Genomic DNA, 10875 nt, shown 5'->3' with positions numbered 1-10875 from the left:
CGGCTCTGTTTCCACTCAAAACATAATTGAAATATAATATGACTTTTAAAATTAATTTATGAACCACTTCAACCCTATATACTTAATCGTACAACAAATCAATAAAATAGCCGACCTACAAGGTCACAACACGTTGCGGAGCTTGTAGATCTGTTATATTCGGTATTTCTGAACATTTTTTAAATAAAAGAAACACTTGTGAAAATGTTTGTACATTTGCCCCAAATAGTAATGCCGGGGTTATTATGTTTAAATGGCCATACCAGTTGCGTGGCATGATTAGCCCATTGACTACAACTCACGGTATAGTTGACATACTGTCGACCATTTTTCATAGCATACTGCTATGGATTCCGTTCATTTCAGTACGATATGAAAACCAACTTGTAGAGACATGAAACTTTCTTGAGAATCCTACACACAACATTTTGTCTTTAAGTTTTTGGTCAATATAACATTACCATTGTATTGTAAGTGCATTTTAAAGTGCAGATTAATTTGAAAAGTCTAGCTGAAAATGGTCCCTGACAAAATATTGATTTACAAACTAAATTCAAATGTCCATGACTTCTTAACTGTGCAGAGAAGTTTTGCCAACATTGACTCATTTAGTCCATTAAGCACGGTAACTTTTTAATAGACAATGAAATGTATTGATGACATTTTTCAAGATTAAATAATTTATTGTCAAAACAACTTTACAGTTGATATGGAATTTGTTTTGGTGCTCAGAGATAACAGCAGTACAACATATAACCACACAATACATAATACACACAGTGTGGTCCTTGAATTAATTAAAAGTATTCAGCCATTATAAAAGTCGCAGTTTTTACTGCATGTCTGCTGAGCTAGTGCTGCACTTCGGGTCCATTGTGTTTTTAAGAACGTCTTGTGTGTGTGTGTGTGGGGTTCAACTGTCAGTTAAGCGAAGTTGATATACATTTTGTTGGCATTTGTTTTTTAAATATGCTTCTTTGAATCTCCTCTATGACAAGCAGAAATAATTGCCTCCTGGATAGATGCAGGACAAATGCATGAAGGCATTTTAAATGGCCACCGTGTTTATGGTCAATTAGTTCCTGATTTGCCTGTATTGAAGCAGAATGGCCCCAGCCCCTGCACTTGTGAAAGTGCTATTTAAAAGACCCATCACAGACCCAGTGTTCAGTGATTGGCTATTTTTGGCGATTGACACTATCATACAACAAAAAAATAAATCGGGCTTAAGGCAGCCACTGAAAACGCTAAGCAACACTGTCCATGATTTACCTCAGTACAGAAACACTGACCATGACACAACTGATAGTTAGAAGAAGACGGCCATTAACAGACAGACCTGACACTGCCACAGAAAATACTTGTGGAACACCTGTACTAGTGTATCTTTGCTGTTAATGCAGACCAACATCAGCAATTGGAAAGACAATGGGAGAGACACTATTGTATACCCCCCCCACCCCCCTTCCCAAATTGGAAAAACGGGATTAGCAAATTTGAGTATATAATGCTCCAAGCACTCTGATAAGGTTCTGATCAGGTATCTGATAGCATATAGATACACAAGATAACCTGGACTTAGCATCGTATTTATAAACCAAAAGCCATTCGCTCTCATGGAGAGCTTAGTAGTACTAGATCTTAGTACATGTACTAGAGTTTAGTACTAGTACGTGTGTGCATATGCTAATGGCCTGGCAATATGATTGTGAGTGTTTTGGCACAGTGAGTGTTTTGGTCGCAGTGTGGTATAATTTGTTGGTGGGTCAAAAAACGCCTATCTTCTTATACTTGAATTGAATATTTCATTTAAATGTTTAGTTTCATTACTCTAACCGGTTATGAAATGCATTGTTTGTTTGGTTTAAAAAATATGGTAACAAAAAACAAATGTTACAATATTTTTTTTACTCAGAGAGACTTAATTTCGGGAGGTAGGTGTTGGTTTTTCATCTGACAACAGTAGGCTATGCTGTAACGCCTGATACTGGACAATTTCTACTTGAGCTTGAATCCCCCAGCCTCAGAACTCTTAAAACACAGCCCATTGGCCTCTGTTCTAGGCTCTGTCCTACCTACAGTACCATTTGTGGATTTAAACTAAAGTGACATTTCCTAATCTCTGTTGGAACTCAAAATAGGTCACCAGCTTCTTTATGGTGTATCCTTGGCTTGCATGAAGAAATCTACCACAATAATTGCAATGCATGTCTGGTTTCCAAGACAAAACAAGACTATGTTAAATGCCGGACTCCTTTCAAAAAGGCTCTGGATATCCAGCTGATCCACAGCCCCTTACAGTAGACAGAGCCTGGGCATTAACCTTGATTGCAATGGTGATGCTTGTTTTTAGCTGCTATGAAAAGCCCAGCTTTCCTTGTTGAAGTCAGCTTAAGCAATGTTCATAGAAGTGAGTTATAAAGCACAGCAGTGTACGTTTGAAATGCCCTAAACCGTCTGTGTTCTTCAGCAACTGTCTTTTCTGTTGTCATTACTAGTTCTAAAAGGCTATTTGCTTATTGGTGTGCAAACAAATTTGGGGTTGCATTTGAATTCTGTCTTTCAAACACTTTATCCTTGGATTTAGTGGCAGAAGTCTATGATGGGTTTCAGGGAGCCATTGTTCTGCATATCTATAGCCCAATGCCTCTTGAATCACGTTTCAAAATGGGTCATACAATAATTACATGTGGTTATGTTACTCGTAAGTTCCCAATGTGACAAGAGCAACTATATGTTTTAATTAGCCGATGGGACCCCTTGGTGACAAGGAATCTTCTACTGTCCCAGACTAAAACATTAAAACAATAAAAATATCGCCTACTGTACATCATTCAAAATTATTATAAAAAGAGGTGTCTCGGCACAGATTTTGGGGTTTTGAGAGCACCTTTTGGCTCTAACAAAGCATGTTTGTGATGGGAGACGAGAGGAAATTGTGTTTTTCTCGTTGGTAATATATATAAATATGATTAATATTCTGTTGTACAATCAAATGCACCAGTGTAAATATGATCTTTCTGTAACTAAACAAATGATTTAGCTATCCTCTGTCTTGAGTGTATATTTTAAAGAAAAATAAATGCATTTACATGAGCTGCAGAAGAAGAGGTTTTCAGTTTTTATAGTACTAGACTGGAGGCCGTTGCAAGCGGGAACAATGCTAGTTGGAAATGTACCTGTTGTCAGAGTAACCGTTGGACATACGTGAACTACAGGCATACACACAGACATAAATTTCACACATTTATAGTAGAATATATATTTTTTAAGTATCACTGGAAATGAAAGAAAATCATTCAAAAGGTATTTTAAACAAAGCTGGTATGACGAAACTGTTCGTTGAACAGAAATTAAAACTTTCTTGAGGATTATTGTGTCCATCCATATACTGTACAGCACTGTATTTCTAATCTCACTGAGAGTTTATCGACCACCAGTTACACCAGTGTTGAATTGTCCACAGTTTAGTAAAGGCGCAGGCAGAGGATGCTAGTAAGATGAATAAGATGAATTTATTCTTAAGTTTTTGCTGTGTTTGGTCCCAGCATAATACAATAACCAATAGCAGAATATTAACTATTAGGGAACTGAGATTTTGTACTATGATAATTTGTCACCATGCTTGGAATATCTCTTTTGACTTAAATGCAATTGGTACAATGTAAGTTCAGGAGGGAAGACCACATCAGATAACAGTCTCCTCCCCCACGTAATCGCTTCCAATCAGGCCGACATCAACTCCTCCCAAGCTCACCTGCTTGTGATGGTGTTGATAACAACTACTCCCTTATCTCCTCCTACAGTACCAAGCTAATCAAGGGTTGTAATTATACCCCTCCCCATTCTCCTCCTCATGCTTAAAACTAACCTTCTTCCTCCTCTCACTGCATGCTTCCTTTCACAGGTCTCCAAGGGGGGTCTCGGTTCGACCAGGTCGCCGATCGACCACGGGCCCCAATGCCAAATTCCCCAGGGTCCTTGCCCCCTCCTACCTCCCTTCATCCCCGCTCGTCCTCCTCCCTACCACCTTCATCAGGCCCCCTCATCTCACCACTCATCCCTCCCCTCCTCCCCTTCACTCACTCACTTACTCGCCCCTCCGCACCCACCTTCCCTCCGCACTCCCTACATCCGCCCCTCCAACCTCTCATGCCCCTCCTCCCTTCAAACCCTCGCCCCTTAACTCGCCCTACGCCCATCCGTCCCCCACCCCTTCTCACCCCTCGGGCCCCGACCACGCCTTTCCCACTAAGGCGCCCCTCCCCCTCAGCCCAACAACCTTCTAACCTTCTCTTCCTTCCACAGTGGCACCACACATACACATAACCAGTGCATTCCTCTGTTTCCAATTTTCATTCAATAAATACAACCCAATCGATTCTCTGTTTGATGGTGTGGTCTTTGCTAGTGAACACTTATTTATTGTTTATTTGCACATTTAAAAACAACAAATTTGTAACAACAGAATAATATTGGGTTGTGCAGGTGAGATTTTCCCCATGCAGTTATAAAGTTATAAATCTCACCTCATTTAACATAAAAAAAATACAATAGTAATGGGAAAGTAATCAGAAAAATAAAAAGCAAACATAAATTATTTGGCAACATAAATACAACATGGATACACAGTATGAATGAAAGAAGAAAAAAAGAAAGATTTGTAGAAAAGGGTGTATGTGCAAGTGTGTGTGGGTGTTAGAGTGGAAGACTATGTGAATTGTTAAATTGGATTCATCAAATGGGTTTCAAGCTTATATTTGAAATGATTTAGTGAAGTAGACTGATGAGATCTCAATATAGCTGTTCCATAGCTGAGCCCCCCTCTACCTGATGGAAAATCACTGCTTTTATTTAGTTTCAAATGTTAAGAGGACTTCAATAGGATCAGGACATAAAGATCTTGTACCACAGCCAAAAGGTACTTAAATGGAAATGTTTGCCATGACGTGTGCCTCTCTTCCTTGAACTCAGATTGGACATGTTCGGGATCAGGCATAACTAAGTAGCCAGATAAGGAATATATACACACAAGTGTTTGTACCATACAGGACAGTAGCATCTAAATAATTACTTGGCTCCTAGATAAGGCCTTGAGTTTGCCATGCCAGGTGCACCTTCTTCCCCTAGCGTATAGCAAGCAGCAGCAACAGAGCATTCAGGATTGGGGTAATGACAAGATGTTTATACCATATGGTCCGCCTGGCTTATGGGGCTTATGATGCTGTAGGCATGTTTCTTTCCCTTTATCTCAGCCTTAAGCTCAAATTGCCTCTAGCCACACTATAGCAGCAGAACATTCAGGAAGGATCATCACATTTCAATGATGCTTTGGTGCTTCTAATGAAGGTCAGAGGCTTGCCATTTGAGCTCCTTCCCATTAATATTACTGGTAACTTTTTTTTTTGCAGGCCATAGGACATTAGTTGGGAACAGAATACTCCAAAGGTACATCCATTGATGGCCTGGAGCTTGCCATGTGTCCTTTTCCTTTGGTCTATAGGCATCGAGCGAAACGTCAGGGCTTGGACCACAGCCCGTAGGTTCTCCCATCGATGGCCCAGGATTTGACCTGCTCATTGTTCCTTAATTGTCCAAAGAACATAGGATTAGGTCGTGGTTGTCTGCACCATTGTGCTAAAGTGCTTCCACTGAAGGACTCTGACTTGCCTCCTTCCCCAAACTCACCTTTGGCTTCACTATTTAAGGGTCCAGGCACATGGCAGTTGCTAACAGCAACAGAAAAGCAGTCAGTAATGGGGCACTGAGTGGTTTTGTACAATCGTCCGTGGGTTCTTCCAGAAAAGGCTTTGGACTTCCTGTACCAGCCGTGCTGCTTTCTCCTAAGTCATCCTCAGAGACACTCATCGCTGTGGAAGCACCTGTAGGTCCCACAACATCCACAGCCTTTCTTATGCCTGCTCCCCCAATAGGAGCACCATCCTTGGGGGACTGCTGGTCAGAGATGGCTGCATTTGACGTTGAGAACCACTGGCACTGGAAGTCTTTCTTCCAGACCTCAGCTGGGTCTGGCTGGTCAGGGCTGGTAGACGTGACTGGTTGGTCTGTTGCTGTTTCCATCTGAGGAAGAAATTAGACAATAATGTTACTTAGTCTTCATAAAAAAAACGACAACATGACAATACAATTATTTTGATTATACAAAAAGCTTCTTTTTACATACATTTTTACATCATTGTGTTATTATCTTTATATACTTAAAAAGATATATATAATTACTATGGGGATGGCTTACAGAATTCAGGTGGAGGTAGGCGGAGCTGTCAGGGTTTAGGCGGACACATCGTCCACGGCCCTCGCACAGTGAGGTGGAACAGAGACGGGTTGCAGTGGTAACATTGACGGAGTAGGGCCCCAGGACCTGACGGACAAACTGGGCCAGGTCTGAACACTCTCTCTGTTGAATGGACACACACACGCACACGCACACACGCACGCACACGCACACACACACACACACACACACACACACACACACACACACACACACACACACACACAGAGAGAGAGGGGTGAAATTGTGAATAGTGAATAGATAGGTGTATTATTTGTATAAGAACATTCCCTCGGTTCATTTGCAAATTTTGCCCTTAACTTGTCAACCATCGACCATGAAATTGGAATAGATAAAAAGCACTGAACTACAGCGGTAACATTTTAGAAGTATGCACGACATGTGTAAAAATTAATACTATAAATAATTCATAAAGGAGCATGGAGGGAAATGGAACGGATCAAAGAGAACGGAAAGGGAGATAAGTGTGTCTCTGTAGGGCTGAGTTGAGACTGAGACATCACGCTGTCATCATACAAGCATTGTTTACCTCCGTCTTTGTTTCGTCTTTCTCCCAGATGACAACTCCTGCTGCTCCCCTGGCAGCGCTCTCTCCTATGGTGTTTACAAGGTCAGCCTGCAGAAATCACACATGCACGCACGCACACACACGCGCACACGCGCGCACACACACACACACACACACACACACACACACACACACACACACACACACACACACACACACACACACACACACACACACACACACACACACACACACACACACACACACACACACAGAGTCAGTCTCCTACCTACACCGTCGAACACATTAGATCTGTCCTTGTAATATTTATTCATACGAGTAAGATTTTCCAAGCATTATATTCAGCACCTCTTTGCTTCCTATTAATGCAGATACACATGGCCACAGCTGGGAGCAGCTCACTTCTACTGCAGTGTGCTATTGTTGGTAGGGCTGGACAATATGGCCAAGATTTAAATAGATTTAAATGACCACCACTGTACTCCTTTGCGATTCAAATGGTCACAATTTGATCCCTTTCATCAAATGTACCTTTAAAGGAGTAGTTCACCTAACTCCTCCTTTATTTTCTATCAATTACACACCCCATGAAGCCTTGAATTCATGGAGATTCTTTTGTTGTTGCCGCATTCCTAAGCCAATAATTTGATGACCGGCAGAGTCTCCAGTAGGAGACTCGAAGAGTCTCTTACTGAGTCTCCTATTGACCGATGACCTGGTCATCAAATAGCTTAGGAATGCGACAAAAACTAAAAATCTCCCTGAATTCAAGACTTCATGGGGTGTGTAATTGATAGAAAATAAGTAATTGTTTGGGTGAACTACTCCTTAAACCACTTAAACCCTATATTCTTCATTGACTGGAGTCCCCCAGGGGTCTATACTAGCATTGTTACTAGATCCACAAGCTTGTGGGCTTGTAGATCAATTAATCAGTTATACCTCAATCTGATATTTTATTTAAATGTTGCTTTGCAGGAAAATTCCCTTTTTAACTCACCTGTGACAGGAAAGTATTGGTTGAGGCATAGACACTCTTCACCAATGGGAATACAGGTAGATCAAAGGATGTCGTGGGCAGAGATGCCACTCTCAGTGCTTCTCTGATCTGGTTGGACAAATACAGCCTGGCTCCACCCTGGAGGAAAAAAGGGGGAAAAAGCATTATGAATAGTACAAACGGTTACACATAGACTGGATACAAAACAATGCATTATATATTTAAGGTAATTATTTCGTATTACTTTTGTTTTAGTGCAGTCTAATGGCCCCTTCACACTGAACGTGGTTTGTGCTGCACTTGCCACTGAGTTGCCGAAAATAGGCAGTTTCTTCTAGTGGGACTATCACTAGACAACAACTATGTCTGCTAAATATACTGTATGAAAGTTATACATCTGTACCTCATTAATTTAATTCAGAAACTGAAATAGCTCCAGTTTCCCTTCCATGCCTAGCTGGATGTCTTGTTTCTATTGCCTGCATGTTTATTCATGACAGTGCGCAGTGGTCAAAGTTCAGCAACGCTAAAATGAAAATAATGGGTTTCAGAGTGCAGCGGTGCCGTTGCCGCATTCAGAGTGAAAGGCCCGTTTAGACCTGTTCTATCACTGTTTTTAAAGAACTCAACATTTCCCACATTCAGATACCTGCAGCTTCTCCAGTGTGAGCAGGGGGTAGAGGGCAGACGACCGTTTCCATAGCCACAACAGCTGATCGTTAAGGGCCATCTCCGTGGCAGGGCAACGGGTGTAATTGGCTGAGTCAGTGTTGTAACAGCTGGGATAAGGGGAGACGCCCCATAATGCTTTGGGCCGCAACCGCCCAACCTCCCGTAGGGTCTCCATCAGAATGGACCTGGCCGCTGCCTCAAAGTCCACCTGTGATGACATCATCAACAACATCAGACAAATATTTCCCTCCCTGCTTGTTCCCGTCCTCTATTCCTGCCATTCATCCCTCTATTCCACTTACACTTTCTTTCTTTGGCTCCTCTTAACATTCTCCTCCTGTTTCATTCCTCCTCTCTGCGAACATTTTTGGGCGGTGAAACCGCCCCTATAAGTGAGGTTTGGATATTTGTACAATTATCCTGCGCTGTGATTGGCCAAAAAGTACCCAGCCTAACCCTGCACCGTGATTGGCCAATCACAGTCTATTCAGGACTGTGATTGGCCAGTGTCACATGACACATGTGCATAGCCCTATATAAGAAACCATAACTTTAAAAAAACCATAAATTGGTTTTTTTTAAGTTATGGTTTCGTCCATCATAAAGAGTGTTTCAATAAATGTATTTATTCTTTGTACATGATTGGTTGACTCCATTCAGTATTGTGATTAGCTAGCAAGACACCGCCCACTTCACACAGGGTGTGATTTTTCTACCTCCTTTCCCTTTTTCTCTGGTCTTCATCGTTCCCTCCCCATCTCCTCCTAGTTGCCTCTTTTTCATTGTTACCTTTTCCTCCCTCCTCCCCTCCACTCTCCCCTTTCACCACCTTTATTTCTCCTCCTCATTACTTCCCCCAGTTGCCTAATTCTTTCTCTCCCTCCGTACCTGTGACCATTTCTCCACCTCTTCTGGTGTCCAGTCAGGGAAGAAGGCCTTCAGCATGGCCCTGGATGCCTCCAAGTACACAGCCTTCTTCTCTCTGTTCCTCTCCCACTGGGGAGCCCACTCCGCCCAGCGCAGTACCCCCAGCCCCAGGTACCTTGGGGCAGGTAAGGCCGCCACTATGTCCTCCCCAGTCTTCTGGAGGTGGTTGTCCAGTCTCGTGTGCTGCGGGAGACCCCTGTTGACCGCTGTGTCCCGGTCAACAAAATAAGGGTAATTACCCAGTGTGTCCTCATAGAAAACGGCCACCCGGCCCTCCCGTTCCATCCCAAAGGTTCTGGGGTCCGGTCGTCCGGTGCAGGAAGAATCGGGGATCCCCCAGAAGATGATGAAAGGTTGGCCGGAGAGGAGAGGGGCACGCGCTGGCTTGGGAGGACCAGCCATGCCTGGATCCGGGGAGTTGGACAAGATAACGAGGAAGAAGAAGAACCAAACAGGAAGGAGAACCACTGTAAAACCACTGTGGTAAGAGCTCAGTTCTGCACCGGGACTTGGCTTCGGATTCAATCCTGCCTCTGTCCACGCCATTGAAGCATCTGCCCGCCTGTTTCTTACTCCTTCAGGCCTTCACAGCCAATCATGTTCCTGGAGGAATGAACAGAAGAGGGTAGGATGGAGGGACAGAGGAAGATATTGATAGTTATTTTATTGTACACTGCTGGTCAAAAGTACCGAAGTACGAGTTTCGTTTCATGTGCAAGCATGTAAATAAATAAAATAAAATAAAATAAATTAACCTTGATAGTATAACAAAGAGGAAAACCCATACCTCCACATTTACCATGAACCATGATACCATGCATACAGATTGAATTCAAATAGTAGGCCTACTGAAGGGTATGTTTTATTTATTAGATTTAGTCAGGTATATGTAATTTAAGCCACACCAAACTTTACAGATCTGTCTTGATCACATGACTATAGAGATCATGTGTACCGATTTGCGTGATGTTTGAACAAAATCTATAGGATCTATATTAATTGTCTCAATGCCTGTCTCCCAGGTATCTTCCTGTGCTGCTCCTACCGGTCCAGCAGATGTCACTCTCCCCTCATGACCCCACCCCCCCCTCATCTATGTCAGGCGTTAACCAATCTGGGAACCCATCGCCAAATAAAAAGGAAAAACAGCGCCCTCTGCTGTTTTTTACTTATTCACTTGGCTCTGGGAGGAGCTCAACGAAGCACCCGTGCGCAAGGAAACCGTTTTTTGGTCTGCCTTCAGCCTTTCACTTCCGGTGGTGCGACTATGTTTTAATTCCCACTAACAATATTTCTCCACGGAAAGAACCAATTCTCCCAAAGAACATGGATCGTTTTGGTTATAAGCTCACTTGTTTCTATGATGAAAGAGCAATTTAAAATGTTACTAACTTTCCGTGGTCTTGTCGGCTTCGAGGACGCTATTGTTAA

The 10875-nt window shown here is 42.6% G+C and overlaps 2 protein-coding genes across 4 annotated transcripts in view; one reads left to right on the top strand and one right to left on the bottom strand.

Annotated features, from left to right (window-relative positions):
* Positions 1-3088, top strand: part of borcs6 (BLOC-1 related complex subunit 6) — a 13285-nt gene extending 10197 nt beyond the window's left edge. Inside the window, exons 7-8 of one of the 3 annotated variants that reach the window (XR_013934191.1) lie at positions 1-1374; positions 1426-3088. The exon at positions 1-1374 is cut by the window's left edge and continues 1977 nt beyond it. The gene's annotated coding sequence lies outside the window, so the exon portion shown is untranslated. The other 2 variants (XR_013934192.1, XM_080444847.1) reach the window with 2 other exon arrangements.
* Positions 3089-5703: 2615 nt separating this feature from the next.
* Positions 5704-9990, bottom strand: LOC308096430 (hyaluronidase-1; the record flags this gene model as incomplete). Its single annotated transcript, XM_080443852.1, has 7 exons — positions 5704-5729; positions 5826-6071; positions 6241-6418; positions 6846-6932; positions 7846-7983; positions 8495-8725; positions 9406-9990. 7 exons carry the CDS (start codon positions 9988-9990, stop codon positions 5704-5706), a joined length of 1491 nt encoding a protein of 496 aa, XP_080299978.1.
* Between the last annotated feature and the right edge of the window lie 885 nt (positions 9991-10875).

Source organism: Gymnoscopelus braueri (genome assembly GCF_963280865.1).
Source record: "Gymnoscopelus braueri genome assembly, chromosome: 12".
Lineage (NCBI taxonomy): Eukaryota > Metazoa > Chordata > Actinopteri > Myctophiformes > Myctophidae > Gymnoscopelus > Gymnoscopelus braueri.
Note: the sequence above shows the minus strand (reverse complement) of the source record. Positions and strands in the feature narration are given on the sequence as shown.